Below are 19,338 nucleotides of genomic sequence, written 5' to 3'. Positions count from 1 at the left end.
CTTCCCTTCCTAGAATTTGAGTAATCACCCACTTATCTCTTTCTTGCACTCATTTCTCTAATTTTAACTTCCTCTATAAACTTGGGAAGTAAATTTATTCTGGCTCTAGCCCATTCTTTGGGTAAAGGAAAGGAGAAACTCAATGCTCAAGTTCACCTCAGGCACACTGATCCCTGGGTTTAGAGCAGATCATTCAAGAGTATATTAATTATACTCTATCCATCTGTGGGGGGCGATTTCAAAAACACTGTCTTACTACATTCTCATCGGCTCAGGCATGAACCCATGAAGACACGCCTTCTGCACTTCCCACAGATCTGAGTGTACACACATATACTCAGTTGGAAACTGCTACATGGTATATTAACTTAATTTTATCATTAAATGATATTCCCTACCATTACTTAATTCAAATTCAGTTTATCTCTAGAATTTAGCAAACTAATGCCATTCAGATTCCTAAACGATGATAAAGAACCATGAATTCACATTGTAGACTTTGACAAGCACTGCTAAATTTGGTCAATAACTCTCAGGATTTCAAGAGAGCTTTGCATCAAAATTTGTCCACAAGAAGTTTCTAGACAGTCATTGCTCTTCCCCCTTCAAGATAAGAAATTCAGCGACTATTTCTAGCAGGAGAGATCCAAATTTGGAATTACTAGATTGTATTATCAACTAGGGGTCTTGGCAACGCAGAAAAAGAAAAAATGTTTTATAGTACAATGCTACTGGTCCACATAAATAATCTGTGACAGTTTATCTTTTTATTTTTTAATAGCAATTTCCCTTTCATGCTACTTTCCAGGTCTTGTCTTTCTCTTCTTTCTGTAGAGAAGTCCACTCATTTCCTCCTACACCTCCCTCAGCAGAACAATCTATCCTCTTATTTTTTTTTCTAAAGATTTTATTTATTTATTCATGATAGTCACAGAGAGAGAGAGAGAGAGAGAGAGAGAGAGAGGCAGAGACACAGGCAGAGGGAGAAGCAGACTCCATGCAGGGAGCCCGACGTGGGATTCGATCCCGGGTCTCCAGGATCGCGCCCTGGGCCAAAGGCAGGTGCCAAACCGCTGTGCCACCCAGGGATCCCCAATCTATCCTCTTAAACATCACTTGTCCTCTCCAGTTACAGAATATTCATTTTTCCTGTAATCACATCCTTTATCATAAAACCTAACTTTTTAATCCTATAAACACAGAATAAAATAAGACTTGTTGATGATGAAAATTATTTCACCACATTTCACCGTGGACTCTGTTTCCATAGAAAATCGACAGCTCAATTATTTATATATTGTCTTACATGTTTGTGGGACGATTATTTTGTAGGGTCACAACACTGTTAATGTGAAACCTGTATTAGGTGCTAAGAATCCCAGAATCCAGGCAATATTTGTCATATGAATGGACAACACTTTTTCTAGTGGTAAAAGAAGTCTAAAAAAATTGTCATGTAGCCTATTTGATTAAGCCAGACTCTTGACAGGTTGTTGGTATGGCCCAACCAGTTTTACATATTTGAAGAAAGCGAAAGTCCCATCTACTTGGCTTTTATTTGATAATATCTTTACTCTCCCTATTTTTTATGCATATGCCATACTGCATTCAAAGTCCTCTAATGAAAAGGCTAAAAGTGAAATTTGATTTTGTAACTCAATAAATTAAAAAAATGTACAGCTGTTAAATTTAAAATTGGCTATACAAATATGTTGGCAATTTTTTTGTGAAGTACTATTATACATGTAGTACAGGTTTTCAATAAATGGGATCTACCAGTGACAACGTGCTGGATTTATATGGGTTTATCTGGATAAATACCCTTATATTAGAAAAATATTTATATTTCTGGGTGGGAATTCAGGAGACTACTTGACGATAGGACTTAAGTAAAAAATTCCTAAAAGGTTTTTTTTTTTTTTTTACAGTGAACAAGAGAATAAAAAAAACAGAATACAGATGTTAAAATTCAGAGTAACTGAGGATACAAAGTAAAGTAAAGAAATAAATCAAGACCTTTGAAAAAACACTTTATATAAAAAGATTATGGAAATTAAGGTTATTTTGCCCAGGGAAGAGGCATCAGACTTAAAAATAATATGTTTTCAACTATCAAATACCATCAAAAATGAGATACAGTGATGACTCCAATTCTGAACTTTTTTTTTAAAATTAGTAATGGCCTATTTCCTAAAATTATGTTAGTTGCAAGCACATGAGTTTTGTTTTGCAGTAAAATATATGTGCATATTTCCATCTTTTCATTAATTTTTCTTAGGTTTGTGTCTGAATTTAAACTTCATTAGAAAATGATTTTGCAAAATACCAGACTTTCTCCAAATAATCTCTAATATTTTACTGTTATCAGCATTCAGAGATGACTCACAATACACGTGTATTTTCTGTAGTACAGATATATTAAATATTGCCTGCATGACTGATTAACTTTCTCATGAAATCTTTTCTATACTCTTTTTGCCATATTCTGGAAAATGTCCTGATCCACAGGTTTAATCTAAGAATTAAAAATAAGAAAAATATACCTCTTACATACTGCCTACTGAGAAGGTATCCCTACAGTCATCCTAGAAAAACCTAGTTTTAAAGATAAATCAGTTTAAATTAATTTATATATTTCTCTAGATGATCTTTAGTGTTCAATGTTTATGAAAGCTCTAGAACAATACAGTTATCAAATTTTTATTTTATGTTAACCTGGATTGGCACCTGAAAGAAAAACTAGGCTAACTCAATTCCATTTTTCCATTTCTCTCTTTCTTTCCTTTCCTTCTTCCCACCCTCTCTTCTTCCCTCCCTCCCTCTTCTCCTCCTCCTTTTATTTTATACATTACTCAGCGCTCATCGCTGTCAGTGTTTTTTTTTTTTTTTTTTTTTTTTGAGAAAGAGAAAGAGAGCACAAGTGGGGGTGCGGGGAAGGACATAGTGAGAGGAAGAGAGAGAATCTTAAACAGGCTCCACACCCAGCACAGAGCCCATCAGGAGGCTCAATCTCAAAACCCTGAGATCATGATCTGAGTTGAAATCAAGAGTTGGGCACTTAACTAAGCCACCCGGGCCTCCCCTTTAAGTGTATTCTTAAACCCCTTTATCTATTTTACCCATCTCTTCCCCCTACATCCCCTCTGGCAACCACCAGTTTGTTCTCTGTATTTTAAGAGTCTGATTTTTGTTTTCTTTTTTCCTTTGTTCATGTATTACTTAAATTCCACATATGACTTGAAATCACATGCTGTTGTCTTCTTCTAACTTATTTTACCTAGCATTATACCCTCTAGATTCATGTTGCTGCAAATAGCAAGATCTCATTCTTTATACATCTGAGTAATATTTATATTTTATCCATTTATCTGTGGATGGACATTTTGGTTGCCTCCATATTTTCACTGTCATAAATAATGCTGCAATAGACATAAGGGTGCATATATCTTTTTCAGTTAGTGTTTTTGCTTTCTCTGGGTAAATATCCAGTAGTGGAATTACTGAATCATATGGTAATACTATTTTTAATTTTTTGAGGAACCTCCACACTATTTTCCACAGTGGCTGCACCAATTTACATTCCTACCAACAGTGGGTGGTTTCCTTTTCTCCACATCTTTGCCAACACTTACTTCTTGTCTTTTTTATTCTAGCCATCTGACTAGTGTGAGATGATATCTCATTGTGGTTTTTAATTTGCGTCTCCCTGAATAGTGATGTTGAAGGTCTTTACATGTGTCTGTTAGCCATTTGTATGTCTTGGGAAAATGTCTATTCAGGTCTCCTGCCTAATTTTTTAATTGGATTATTTGTTTTGGATTTTTTTGTTTTTGTTTTTGTTTGGTGTTCAGTTTATAAGTTCTTTATATGTTTTGGATATTAACTCTTTATGAGATATATCATTTGCAAATATCTTCTCTCATTTAGTAGACTGCCTTGTCATTTTGTTAATGATTTCCATTGCGGTGCTTTTTATAATAAAAAGCCTTTTATTTTCTTTACATAGATTAACTTTGTTTTTGTTTTCCTTGCCTGAGGTGACATTATCTAGAAAAATGTTCTATGGCTGATATCAAAGAAATCCTGTTTTCTTCTAGAAAGCCTATGTTTTCTTCTAGAAATTTTATGTTTTATGTTTATGTCTATGTCTCATTTAGGTCTAACCAATTTTGAGTTTATTTTGGGGCATAGTGTAGGAAAATGGTCCAGTTCCATTCTTTTGCATACACCTGCTCAGGTTCCCAGCACCATTTGTGGTGAGAATATATTTTAACCACTGTATATTCTTACCCCCTTTGTTGTAGATTAATTGACTAAATACACATGGGTTTATTTCTGGGCTCTGTACTCTGTTGCATTGATCTGTACATCTACTTTTGGTGTCAATATCATAATGCTTTGATTATTAGAGCTCTGTAGTGATCTTGAAATCTGGGATTATGATACCTCAAGGTTTGCTCTTCTTTTTCAAGACTGTTTGGCTATTCAGGATCTTTTTTGGTTACACATAAACTTTAATGTTATTCGTACTAGTTCTGTGAAAAATATTGTTGGTATTTTGATAGAAATTGCATTGCATCTATAGATTGCTTTGGGTGGTATGCAGATTTTAACAATATTGGTTCTTCCAATCCAAGCGCATGGAACATCTTTGGGTAGATACTAACTCAGTTCTGTTTCTTTTTATACTTTGTTTAGCTTGTGTAGAATATGGCAAATATTGTTTTTGTGGGTTTTGTTAAAAGCCATAATTCAGGAGACTTATCATTCTCTAAGTTTCTAAAGGCAATTGAAAATTTATCTCAATATAAATATTTCTTATTCAAATGTATTTTGCAATTTTAAGTAAATTTCATTAATCATCAAGATTTCTAATTTTTATTAATCCATTTATTCAATCACTATATCTGTGCTGCTGGAGATATGTTATATATCAGTAGACACAGAGTTGAAAAAAGATTAAAAAGACAGAGCCTTTGCCTGCAGGAACTCAAAATCCTCTAAGGGAAGAATGGCAAGAATAACAAGGCAATAAGTGAAGTGAGCTCTGAAATTACAGACAATGGACACTTTACGGAGATCAGGGGAGAAATTTTGGAGGAAATGGAATCTATACTCTGTTCCAAAGGATGGGGATACTAGTTACCCAGGCAAAAAAAGCTATTGGTGAGGGCATGACAGTGTGTTCTAGAATAAAAAAGTGACAGGGAACAAGAAGGCTATGGTACATCTAGAAGTATGGCTGGGACATGGAATTCCAAGAAAGATTGTGGTGAAAATGTTAAGTCGAACCTTTAATGCTATACTAAGAAGTTTGTATTTGATCCCCATTCTAATGGGGAACCACAGATTTATCTTAAGCAGAGCAGGAATCTATTCATCTTGTGCCATTTTGGAGACAGAGGGGAGAAGAGACTGGAAAAGGGCTAGACTGAAGTTTGAGAAAACCATTAGACCATACTACAGGTATTTCACTTCCTTAAAATATTACATCACCATGCTCTATTTCACTCTGAATCCACAGTCTACATATACAGTCTTTTCAACACACATTCTTTCATTCTTCTAAGTTACTTCTCACCTACTTATACTAATGAGCTAAAACAATATGTTATCAGACGCTGTGAACAACAGCCTGAAGGGTGTCTCGTTTTCACCTTTAAATTGGCCTTTAAGTTTCAACCATGGAAGTGCAATGCAATGATGTTTCATTATCAGATGAGAATTATGTCATAATGAATATACTTCTAATTAGTAGACAAAGTTTGGGAGTTTGTGGATGACTTATTTGTTTTATAAAATGAGTAGATTCAAGGTTATACCTAATAAATAATATGATGTCAGTGTCATTCGATACACCATTTCTTCAATGGGGAAAAAAAAGCTGTAGTGAAGAGGAGCTATAGCTGGCAATTTTACAGTTTTGAACAACCTGAAGCCTCTCTTTTTTATGTACTCATAGGAGAGTAAATTGGGTTTATAATCATATTTTGGGGAAGGTGGAAAGATCAACTGAGATTAAATAGTTGAATAATACTAACAATTTATAGAGAGCTCGTTATTTGACAATCACACTGTTGAATGAGTTTATCCCTACTGCACAGGTTGGGATAGGAGAAGGGTTATGCCATTTGCCCAGTGTCACCTGATTCTTTGGTAGAAAATAGAGACATAGGTTTCATAACCACACAATTTGGCTCCATAGCCACAGTCTCAAACTCTAATCTATAATGGAGAGTAAACACAATAAAACAATTACTTACTTTAAAGAATGCTTAAAACTGTAATGAGTAAGCTGCAGGCCTCAATCCCCAGGCTGTTCTCTTAACAGCACATTTTATTTTAATATGAAATGTTTAAAAGCTGTCTCTGTGTTGGTGATTCTTAAATATGCCAGGGAACTGGGCCATTTCTTTAACTGAGAGCATTTTAGTAATAGATTAGGAGGTCTAATGTGTGGGATTATACACTTTTCTTCAAGATTCAACAAAATAATTTCCATTTTGAGTAAAAAATAAATGAGGATCATATTTAAAATGTTTTTTTTTCTTAATTGGATGTCCAATAACTTATAGCTTACCATCAATTCAAACCTATGTAAATTTCTCTAAATCAATGTATAATTTTGAACGTTAGAATTTTTAAGCTGCAAAGATTTTAGACATTACATTATACAACACTTCCATGGCAAAAATGGATCTCATAAAAGGTAAGTGAATTATCAGGGTCATACACAGGTGACAACTTAGATGACTGCAACTATATTTTCAATCTAAGTCAAGGGGATATTTGGGTAAATAAAAAAGAAAGAGATGGGAGTGTAGACTGGTTCCATGTAGAAATCTATAATCATTTGGTTAAAAATGTAGGTAGAGTTATTGAGAAAAATACCAGCTATTTCTTCTCCTCTATACAAATGTATAGCTGTTTCCATTTAATAGAAACCACAAACGTAGTATTCAAAAATTCAACATTTTATCATTGGACATACACTTTGTTCTCCTTTGATGCCTTGCTATATTAGAGTGAAGTATGCTTTACAGGAGTATAACTACTGTTATACTTCTAGCGATTTGTTATCCAAAGGATGCAGAGAACCAGAAACTAGGATTTTAAAGCATATATTATTTGTAGAAGCATTTCTGAATCCCATTAATAAGAGGATACTACTCAATTTCTAAAATATCATTAACATTCAAATTATAGATTCTTAGTAATTTCACTATTAAATTAGTAACCACCAGAAAATTATGATAAATAGAAGCACCCTATCGTGTTCATAAAAGGAAAGTAGTGGAGCTCCCTCTATTGAATTATAGTTGAGAAAATATGCCTTGTATTTAAAAATCATAATTTTAAGATCAAAATTATAATAGTAAAATTTTTCTCTTTCTAAAGTCTAATATATTTCAAATTATAGAAACACACATACCTATCAATTTCTAAGGATAATTTTGTAAATTACAGATGTCCTTATAATTCTAGAGCATGTGTTTCTTCTTAATAGTTTTGGCTTGTAGGAAATCACATTTAAGACTGTAATTTTCAGTTTGTGTTTTTCTTTTGTTTTCTTTGAATCAATAAAACTGAAATTGCCTGACAGATACTGAGACTATAAAATATTCTAATAAGAATATGAAGTCCAACTTTTTTATGGAAATCCCCCAAAATGTACTTAGATGGAACTGAAATATATCTTCAAACCAGTAAGATGAGGCTATTTTCACATATTTGTCTGATATGAATAAACTGACATTATTATATGATTACTAAAAAATGTGATTCATAACAATTATTATTGAGAGTCCACTATGTATCAGGTACTGAGAAATGCTGTACACTCATTACCTTATTGGAACATCCATATCAAATGAACTTGGTAATATTAAGTTATCCTCATATTACAAATCAGAAAACAGAGAGCTAGAAAATCAATCTAATGTTCAGATCCAACACCCAAGCCCTTGGACTCTGGTGCAATAGGACCTAGGCTATGTATTGATAGTTTGTTTAATCTGTGAGCACTAACATTCCCTAAGTAGATAGGCAGAGAATTATTTTTTTAAATATCATGGAGGTATAACCATATTATCTACAATAAAATCACTATTCAGGCAGTTCCTTTCTAACCAAACATTTTGGATCAATTCTAAAAAATGATAACCTTGGGACGCCTGGGTAGCTCAGTGGTTGGGCACCTGCCTTCAGCCCAGGGCGTGACCTTGGAGTCTCAGGATCAAGTCCCACATCGGGCTCCCTACATGGAGCCTGCTTCTCCCTCTGCCTTTGTCTCTGTCTTCTCTCTGTGTCTCTCATGAATAAATAAAGAAAATCTCTAAAATAAATAAATAAATAAATAAAAAATTAAAAAACGATAACCTCTAAACCATACCCTGAAATTTTTTTTTTTTTTTACTGTTTTGTCATTTATTTAGAAAGGAAACGTGTTTCTTATCAGCAAAGAGAAAAACAGCTGAGCAGATACAGGTATTGTTTTAATAAACAGATACTTATTTGTCATTCTATTATGATAAGAAAAGCCATTTTATCTCATACTAAACAGTCATTTCCAAAAGAAAATTTCTATTTGAGAACTATATTACCATCCATTGGGGTTGGGTTGAGTCAAGGATTAATCTAACAGGGTAAATTTAAATATGTATCACATTCTACTCTTAGATCTCATAGCAAAATCATTATTCATATTTAGAGCCATGCCCATCTCTGCAAAGATGTAAAACCCATGTCTTATAACCAGCATAAACTTTTTTCTTGGAAAGTGTCATACCCATCAGCAAGTAGTGAAAATGTCTGCAAAATAAAGTATAAATGCCACAAGTTGAAATATTAAAAACTAAATGCTAATAAATAAATAAATACTAAATGCTATACAGAAACTGCTTCATTTATGAAATTATAGTTTGTGCTCACTAATATTAATTCCATTATGAATATTTGTTGCCTTCTTTAAAAAATATATTCTCAGCACATGCTTGTTGAAAACTCTTCATAGACATATTGTTATGTTTTTCTATAAAGAAATTGCAATAAAAATATGTTTTACTCCTTTCTGTAATAGATCTAAAAATTACAGGGTAAAACATACTTAATGTCACTAAATATACAGAAGATGATACTTTTTATCCACTAGTAAGCAATTTTGATGAGCCTGTTTAAACAAATTTGTTGGAAGAATTGTTCAGAATATGACTTACTTAAAAATAACTGAAATCTGTTTAGTAAGACCTATTATACAGGGTTGACAAAATGGCATTAGTTAATCCACCTACACAATGTATATTATACCTACAATAACTAACACAAATATTTGGAAACCATTTATGTAACATAAAACAGTATCAACTATTTCTTAAGGCTCACATGTTGTTGTCTCTTAATCCACTGCTTTAGTCAATCTGCTCCCATAGAGTATGAATCTTCCAAAATAAAAGGAAATATGACTTACATTTACATAGTTTATGTTCTGAAAGTTAGCCATCTTATGGGGAAAGAGCTATGATAATAATTCATAATAAATGAACTTCTTTCACCCATTTTCAATCCCTACACATGTCATAAAAGTTAAGAACCAATCTATCAATAGCTTTTGCCTTACATGTGAGTGTACTCCTATAATTCCATTTTCTCCTATAAATCCAAAATAAGTCCTATAATTCTCATTTTTCCCATAGTTTTAAATAAATAAGAATCAACCTATTATCCTGGTTTTTTTAAAGGAAGTTATATTTTCTCCATAACTCTGTACTATTAATATGAGGAAGGGGCATCCCCATATGCTGTTTTTGGGATTTTAAAGATATGCACTCTTTTTTAATTGAGATATAATTGACATAAAGCATTGCATTAGTTTTAGGTGTAGAACAGAGTGATATATGTACATATCACAAGTTTAGTCAACACCTCATCACCACACATAGTTACAATTTTTTTTCTTGTGACGAGAACTTCCTAAATGAAAAATGCACATACTCTTTTGACTCATCAATTTCACATTCAGGACATTTTCTATTAACATAATGGCACATATGAACAAGAACATGTATCAGAATTTCCACTACAATCATGTTTGTAACAAAAAAGACTGGAAACAGTCTACATTTCCAAGAACTGGGGAAATGGTTAAATTAATTATGGTGTGTACGATAAAAACCAATACACCTTCAAAAATGAGGTAGAGCCATATGTCCTGATATGGCATAATCTCTTATTTTCCAAAATGTGCTGTAGAGTTAAAAAGGAAAGGCACAAAATGGTATGTATAGTATGTTCCCACCTGGTTTTTTAAAGGGGGAAGTATATATGCAAATATTTACTTGTATATGAGTACCTGAATAAGATCAAACAGATAGATCCTCTCTGAACCCCTTAACTGCTGAGTAAATTAGGGAAATTACAGGAAAGTATTTGAAGGACTTCAAAGAATTCCTGGTGACCTCCAGAAGCTAGAAGTCATGTTCCTTCCCCTGTTAGCATCTTAACTCATGCCATTCTCTCAGCCTGTATCTTTTGCTTGATTATTCCTGAGCACCCACCTCAGATATCACTGAAAGAAACTTTCTGATTTTTTCCTAAAGTCCAAACCAAATCTGCCACTCTGATGTAAAATGCTCTTTATTTGCCCTTGTAGTACCTAGCAAAACTTCTACAAACTATGTAATTAGTTGATTGATTCGATTTCCCAGAGAGAACAGAACTCCTTGGCCTGACAAGACCTTGACTGTCTAGTAACTAGTTTATTGCAGTATACTCAGCACCAAGCACAATGCTTTGCACATACTGAGAACGCAATAAACATTTATTGAATGCTGTTACATATGCTGAATGGTTAATTTCCATTGGGTTTTTTTTTTAAGTTTTTATTTTAATTCCATTTAGCTAAAATACAGTGATATATTAGTTTCAGGTTAATTTACATGAGGTTTAATCTTGGACTGGCCAACAATGTAATACTTAGGCAAGTACCTAAGTAATTTCAAGGTCCTTTATAGCTCTAAACCTTGACTGTATGAGTTTAGGCATAAATGAAACCAAGAACATTATTTTCTGAAAAAACTGGCTAATTATTAGCTATCGAATTTTAGGTACTCTTTTAACCTTTAGCTTCATCTATCTCAGCTATCAAATAAGAGAACTGAACCAGATGAATGTCTAAGGCAATTTCTCATTTTTTCCAACAATCCCTCTTCTATCACATTTTAGTTCTGACCATGATTTGCATGCCTTTAACTCTTCAAATTGTGTGTGCTCTCTCACTATCGCTCCCTTCTTCTCTTTCTCCTCTTTCTCTTCTCTCTCACACACATACTTAGCTTTCCATAATTCTAATCCAGGAGAAGATAAGGGATCAGCCATAGGATAGTGGCTTTATTAACACTGCTTGAGCCTCTCTATAATCTCTCACATTTCTTGCCAAAGGACCTAGAAGAGGAAGGTGTAAACTATGAATATGGGGCTAAGTAAGGATATTTGCTGCTATCACATTCCCCACTGGTTGACTAATTGCAAAAATGATACTAATTCTCTCTCCTGGTCTTTATCCACACTATTTGTCAAGTGTTTTTTGTTTTTTTTTGTTTGTTTGTTTGTTTTGTTTTTTGTTTGTTTTTAAGCTCTTTCTATTTGATAGGAGATGACTTCTCCACCCTTGAATTTGGGCTTGGGGCTTGTCTTCATCAACTGACTGTGGCAGAAGTGATGGGTTGGCAGAAGAAGTCTTCCACACGTTTGCTTTCTCTTAAAACCCTGCTTCCACCAAGAGAACAAGCCTAGGGAAGTCTATTAGAGAATGAAAGACCATGGAGAAGAATCAATTTTCCCTGAACAACCATCAGCCAACACCCAGAAGCAAAGCTGCCTAGCTTGACACACAATAAAATATAGTAAAATGAAGATATCTAACTAAAATCAGAAAAACACCCAACTATCCAGACTAAATTGCCAGAATGCAAAATAATGAACTGCATAAAATGGCTGCTGTTTAAACCACTATGTTCTGGAGTGCTCTTTGCTCACATTGCAAAGTTAATTGATATACTTAATTGATAAGCTATGGTTCAAAAATTCAATTAGAGTAGCTACACGTGTTTTTATGTTTTCTTCTTTACTTGGAACTCCCAACCATTAGGGAAGGTGCTGACAAGAGTTTTAGCCACAGTGACCAATGCCCTCTCCCTTCATTCTGCCTTATTAATGGGGACAAAACTATGGCATCCATTACTTTGTGTGCTTAGATAATATTTTCTCAACCTTTCCTACCTCCTTGCCCTTCTGGGGCACCTGAGGCACTAATATAGATGAACCAAATAACACATATGTGCCTAACTAGGAATAATCAGTCTTGGCACCAATTGCTCTAGCCATATTGTTGGCCGCCCAAGTCAGGTCACCAGTTGTAACTGATACAACTGTGATTTATATGTACAAAAAGACTTAAGAGCTTCCTTCAATTGTATAGACATCCCTGATTAATATTTTTAAATCCAAATTAATAGTGGAGCTACTGAGAAACCTCATAGAAGAACAGCATGGGAATTGTGCAAATGGCTGAGAAAGGATTTCAGGATCAGACTGAAATCAGCCTTCCCTGGATAAGTATAACTCCCAGGTGAATTTCAAACACCATTATTTTCTTGGTATCTTAGGTCAATTTGGTTTCCATTCCAAACCATAGAATCCATAATGTTTTACACCCACTACAATATTCTGAGGTTTCAGGCTATAACCTCACATCTTTCCTACACTTGACATTAAAGGGCATGTGGCCTTATTGATATTCCACTGTAGCTTATAAATAAAAAAAGATTAGAAATATGTACTTTGTCAGGAGAGTACTTATAGTTAAGTAATCAAGACAGACATATCAATAGACAAGTCATTAATAATCAGGGTAGCTATATAATTTGTCATCCAAACTGCACTTTTGAGGGTGAAATAAGGTACCATTAATGATTGAATCAGGACATCAGGATAAACCAAGAGTATTATGGATATACTGGGATGTATGGCTCGTGGAGTAACAGAGGAGGCAGTTTTAGGGAAAAAAGGGCGGGGCGGCGGGGGAAGGTAGTTGGCTAGCAAGCCAGAGAAGCTGGACAGGGCTCTAATTTCTGATTAATCTATTCTCCCACAGTTTAGTTTTATTATGTTGCAATACTAAGAATTCTTAGATGATCAGACATAGGCATGTTCACTGAAATACTTCAACTCAAAGTCGAATTAAGTAATCAATCCTTTGATTAAAACTGTTTTGGGTTGGACTGATTTCCCTGTGAATGGAATGGATAATTGAGAACTGACTGGATAAATAAAAGAGTAAGCACTGAAGCTAATTTCATTCTTGGAACATACACTACAATAATGGACTATGATAATAGGTTACCATAAAACAATTACTGAATACCACAGCACATTTGGAAGTAGTCCTAGCTGAAATATATATGATACTACATCTAGTAATAAGGTAGGGAGGGAACCATATGAAATCCATTATTCAAACAGAGAAATCAACTGGATGAGAATATCAGTAATCAAATATATAATAATACTCCGTATACTATAAGGATAGTTGTAATAACTATAGGATTTAGTCTTATCAAATATGGTCTATAATATCCTCTTCTTAAATATAAAAGATATATTTTAGTCTTGACTTTGTTCTCTATAAGGAAGATTCTGCCCCGATTAAAAAAGAAATGAGAAATATAAATGAACATTTTTCCAGTCCTTTACCACTTCTTATTGAAAATAAAAAGTAGCGAATATCCAAGAGTAAGCAAATAAATAAACATTAAGTCATCACCCACCACTCTTAAGGAAACTTTAATATTCCAATGAGTTAGCTCATTTCTTAACATGCCACATACATTCATGTATAAGAAATGAAATGGGCCTTTGTGAACCATAACAAATGAAGAATAAAACTGACTGAGAAAAGTTAAATTCAAGTTTGTAGGTATACATGCTATTTTATTAAAGCTGCACCTGTGTTGCTTTCCTCCATATTTGGGATATATGTGCATGTGTCTGCTTGAGTTTACAGCTTCAGAGAGCTAGAACTCTTTGGTGATGTTTTATGCTAAATAAATGGCCAGCACAGAAAGAAATGTGTTTAAGACTATAAGACAAGGTGATTGTGAAGTACTTAAGATATTATATGACAAAATACTGCCATCTAACACCAAGTAATGCTGACAACTTAGTGCTCAATTTTATAAAGGCCTCTGTTTAATGACATAAAAACTTGAGTGAGAAAAAAAGGAAAAAGAAAAAAAGAAAAGACATTTTTGCCTGATTTTTTAAAAAAATGGTCAAAGTGATGAATGTAATAGTGTTTTTCTATTAATAATATAATAAAAGTCTTAATATAGCATGTTATAGTTGAAAAATTCAAAGTGCTGAGCAAGGGAATATTAATTTCACCAAAACCAGAACTATGCATTACAAAGGGAGAAAATTTTGCAAATGTGAAATAAGATGGAGCAGAAAAACAGCTTTCCCAAAGTCAGAACATTCTTATGGCATAACTAAAAACTGAACACACAAATACTAACTCTTGTAAAAAAAAAAAAAAAAAAAAATTCTGGTAACACTTAGGACTAGTAGGTTTTTATTGATTTTCCTCTTTTTAATAAGTTACCAGCAAACAAGCATTCTCTTCCGAAATTCTATTTAAAAAGATGTTAGATTGAATTTCCTAAAAAGTCAAAAAAGGTTTGGAATTGTGTTATGAAAATATTTTGGATTTGTATAGATTTTTAAAGCACAGGAAAGCATTCCTATTTTCTACTTCCTTCTATATTGGACTTAAAAACCACCTCGCAAGTCAACTATTTTGTTGAGGGGTATCCTTAGGCTTTGCCTTGTGAACATATCAGCATCAACCATCACTTATATTTCATGCTAGGAACCACATATGCAGTTTAAATAGAGGCAGTCTTCCAGGATGGGTTACACTAATTGGGTTTTTTGAGACCTAAAAACCTTTCCCACTGTTGGGGTCTCTTTTCCCAAGACAATGAGAGACTAATTCCTCTCTGTCACACACTCTTTTTTTTTTTTTTTTTTTTAATAGCCTTGTTCAAGCCTGAAGGATTAAGCAGTAGGTATTATAATGGATTTGTACAGGTAGGAAAAAAGATGGAAAATTCACAATTGGATTCCACTGACATTTTCTCGCAACACAATTTATATGAACTGTATCCATTCAGTCTGTCTGACAGCATTAGAGAAATACAATTGGATAATGACTCTCTGCCTTGCCCAAATCAGCTTTTAGGACCTGAGGTCATTAGAAACAGTTTTGAGCTAAAGAGATCTCAGAGAGTAGATCCTTAGCCCACAGTTCTACCTACACATGAGAGAGCCAAAGCCGGAATATATGAAATAACTTGCTCAAGTGCCCAAAGGTGAATGATGCTGAGCCAAGCCTAGAAAAGCAGTTTACTGAAAATAGTACCCCATTAAATTGTAAATTGCTATTGGATTAAATAAATCATCAAGGAGAAAAGCAATATTTACTGGCTACTAAGCAGTGTGTAGTTTTTAAATTAAAAAATGTTAGTAGTCAGTCCCACATCAGACTGTCTGCAAGGACATCATTTGAGTTGATGCTTTCCCCAAGGCCTATTGAGATAAAACTGAATGTGTTGAGAACACGCTATCCTTCCGGGGGAGGGGGGGGGGGCACTTTAAGTGTACTTATGTCTTGGAACTAACCTTATGTCAGAAATTAAGAAAAATTCCTGAGGGGGTGCACACAAATGACCCACGAGAAGAAACAGTTAACCACAAGGGTCCCACCTCCTTCTCATAAATAATCAAGGGAAGCATTTTTTTTAAAGCAATACAGAATGTCACCACAGGCTGACGCTCTTTCTACAAGGATAATGAGATTCTTGCTTCCTGGGATGCTGAGCATTTCCTTCATGGCCTTAATCTCTGAATTCAGTTTCTGTGGTCTAATTCATATCCCCCCCCCCAAAAAAAAAACAGGTAACACATCATGCCTGAAACATACCAAGGACTATGCAGCGACTACAAACCAAAAGATCTGCAGGGGCAGTTTCACAAACTGCAATTCCTGTTCCCCGGGTCTCGACAGCCTACAAGAGCTCGGGAAACCAAGGACTGCAGGCGGGTACGTCGGTCGGTCGGTCTGCGGGACGAGGCCAGCCGTCGGCACCGCAGCCCCCGGCTCAGCTGCGCAGCGGGCTCCCAAGGAGGCGCACTTGCCTTGCAGGACTCGCGTCCTGGGTCTGGACAAGGCGCCGTGGGTGCCAACAAACCTTGCTTTCAAAACACAGTGGCACGGCCCCGAGACTTCTGCACATATGCCAGCCGGGTAAATTCAAGGAAACCACTCATCGGAGGCTCTGGGGTTTCCGACCCTCAGGTCGGCCGAGGTCGAGGACAGCCCCAGCTCCCCCCAGAGGCGCGCAGCTGGGCACTGGCTTGGGGACCCGAGCTTGCGGCTCCAAAAAGAATCACCCAGAAGGAAGTCTGAAAGCGGAACCTTTCCCCGTTTGGCAGTTAAATGAATGTGAGGAAAAACCTGCCCCCCACCCCCACCCCACCCCGAGGTGGCTCAACGGAAAATAAATCCCAGAGCGACCGCCCGCAAGAGGGAAGTGGGGTGCGCTTCGAGGACACTGCACTCCGGGCGGCGACAGGGTCGAACTGAAAACCCGAGGGCGGAGGGGGTGCGTGGGGGGGGGGGGGGGCTTGCATTTCACCGACCACCTCACCCCGTCCAGCTTCCCCTCCGCGCGGCCCCAGACTGGGTTCCCGTCCCTCCCGCCGCGGACCAGGGGCTTCTTGCAAAGGGAGCTGGCCGATGTGCCGAAGTCGAGGGGGGTCCCCCCTTCCCCCCGCGCGGGGCCCCGTACCCCCACCCCACCTGCTGCGAATCCGGTTCGACTCGCGTTTCCCGGGCCCCGCCCCAGGGCCAGACCTGTGTCACAGATGCCTCCTTCTCCAGCCTCAGAACTGCAGGTGAGCTCATCAGCTCACCCAGAAAGGTAACTTTATCATAAAGGGATGGGGCGAGGGCACCCCCAGCATCCCCCCCCGCCCCGGCCCACGCGGGGGCTGCAGTTCGCAGCCACCTGCCGACCTCATCTCCCCCTCTAGCCCCCAGCCGCCCTTGCCCTCTCCTCCTGGGGGACGCCCTGAGCCCCTCAAACCTCTGTTCGGCCTCAGTGTGCCAACCACCGAAGGGATGTGCCGAAATCAAAGACGCGAAAGGGAAGGGAGTCTTTCTTTAATAAAAACTACAGAAAAGGGCACGAGAACCAACAGAAGCCGGGGGGTGGGGGTGGGGGGGTAGGGAGAAAAAAGAAAAACCCAAACAAACCAGGAAGTACGAGTTTGACTTGCAAATGCTTATCTATGTAGGGCTAGAGATAAAACTTCAAAGGGAGAAAAAAAAAAAAATTCCAAAAAATCCTCAAGTCCAGCGATGAAAGGAGCCTGATGGTCTCAGCAACTGACGGCGAGCCGACCGGATGCCCCGTTAGGAGCCGCTCGCGTCAGCCGACCCGTGGGTCCCAGGATGACAGCCCCAGGGGCCGTCCCCGGGGTCGGAAAGGGATTCCCGGCTACAGATTTTAATTCTTGGGGATTTTGCCCTTTTTATTTTTTTGAGGTTCAGTACATAACTGAAAACTGAAGACTGAATCCCAGGTCCTAAAAAATGCACAAACGGCTCACTAAGGTCTCACAACCCCGGCTGCTGCTGATCGCACCCACCACCCCGACCCCCACCCACCACCCACCCAGACAGTGGGGGAGGGGGCGTCCAAGCCAAGAGTGCAGCCGCAGGGGCTTTTTAAGGGAGCGATCAAAGTCCTCCCTTTCTCCTCTACCCCTCCCTCCTTCACCTCCCTCCGGGGCGGGGGAGGGGGTGACCCGGGGGCTTGGTACCAAAAAGTGCAGGCGGCTATCCTCGGAGCTAAGCGAAAGGGAAACTGCCCCGAGCGCAGTGACGTGTACTTGGAAATCGGGAGCCTGGAGGAATGGTCAGAGGGCAGGGGCTGGCCGCCGGGGCGGGAGCCGGGGGCGGGGGGGGGACCCGCCGGGGCCCGCCCGAGGCCCCCCGGGACCGCAGCCCCCGCAGCGCCCGAAGTTCCCGGAGACGTCGGCACGGCCCCCAGTCCCCGCCCAAACTCGAGCCGACCCGCCGGGCCCCGGTGAGCGGCGCAGGTGACGGGACCGGCGCGGGGGGCCAGCCCTGCGCGCGCCCCGCCGTCCCCCCTCCCCGGCCGCGCCGCCCCGGACGAGCGGGAGCCCGGCAGGGACCCCCGGCCCACGTCCGCTGGGGCTGCTCGGAGGCCGCTGCTCACCTGGCCGGAGGACGGCGGCGGAGATCAAGAGGCAGAAGACTAGACGGCAGGAGGGGCCCGCCTGCGAGGCCATATTCCCGCGCCTCCCCGGGGGCCACCGACGGAGTCCGCGCCGCAGGAGGGGGCGTCGTCCCCGGCCCCTGGCTGCCCGCGGGCTCGCAGGTCCGGACGCAGGGGCAGCGGCTCCTCCCAGGCACGCCGCCCCCGGGCTGGGGCCGCAGGACCTCGGGGCTCCGCCGCAGGCAACTTCGCACCACGCAGCGCCCCAACTCTTGCTCCCTCCCCTGCGGCACCTGCCCGGGGCCCCGGGCTGCTCCTGCCGGCGCCGAGCGCCCGCTCTTCCCCGGAGACACCGGAGTATTTTCGGAAAGGTGGACGTGGCTCTTTTAGGCTGGTCGGTTATTCTCCTTCTCTTGGAATAATACTAGTAGCAACAGTGCTGGTCGCGGCGGCGTGTCCAGGCAGCCCGGCGCCGGGCGCAGTGGCCGGGGTGGCAGCCGCGCGGCGGGTCCAGGCGGTCTCCTCAGGTGGCAGAGCCGTGGCGGCGGCGGCGGCGGCGGCGGCGGCGGTCCTCGGGCTGCTCTGAGTGGAGGACTGGAAGGCGTGTGTAAGCCGCCTTTCTCCTCCCCCGGCCCCCTCCCTCCTCGCTCCTCTCTCCTCCCCGCTTCCCAGGACGCAGCGCCGAGCAGGTGGTTGGAGCGCCGACCCGCAGCCTAGAGGCGCTGCAGGACCGAGTCGCACACGGAGTCCCGCGCTGCAAGTCCGCGGGGGAGGCGCCCGCCGGCTCCCGGGTCCCGAAGTAGGAGGGGCTCCCCGCAGGCCCCGCCCCCGGGACCGCGCTGGCCAATAGGGGGCGGAGGCCGGAGCCGCGCGCGCCGGGGGGGCGGGGAGGGCCGCGGGGACCGCCTGCCCCCGGGACGGCGCTGGCCAATAGGGAGCGGAGGTTGGAGCCGCGCGCGCCGGGGGGGCGGGGAGGTCC

General features: G+C 39.7%; 1 protein-coding gene across 1 annotated transcript in view; it reads right to left on the bottom strand.

Annotated features, from left to right (window-relative positions):
• Positions 1-19,127, bottom strand: part of ALCAM (activated leukocyte cell adhesion molecule) — a 211,661-nt gene extending 192,534 nt beyond the window's left edge. The window contains exon 1 of the mRNA NM_001313804.1: positions 18,360-19,127. Within this exon, the coding sequence (NP_001300733.1) occupies positions 18,360-18,432 (73 nt within the window). The 5' untranslated portion in view covers positions 18,433-19,127. The remainder of the gene's footprint in view (positions 1-18,359) is intronic.
• Positions 19,128-19,338: the final 211 nt, after the last annotated feature.

Source organism: Canis lupus, chromosome 33, assembly GCF_011100685.1.
Source record: "Canis lupus familiaris isolate Mischka breed German Shepherd chromosome 33, alternate assembly UU_Cfam_GSD_1.0, whole genome shotgun sequence".
Taxonomy (NCBI): Eukaryota; Metazoa; Chordata; class Mammalia; order Carnivora; family Canidae; genus Canis; species Canis lupus.
Note: the sequence above shows the minus strand (reverse complement) of the source record. Positions and strands in the feature narration are given on the sequence as shown.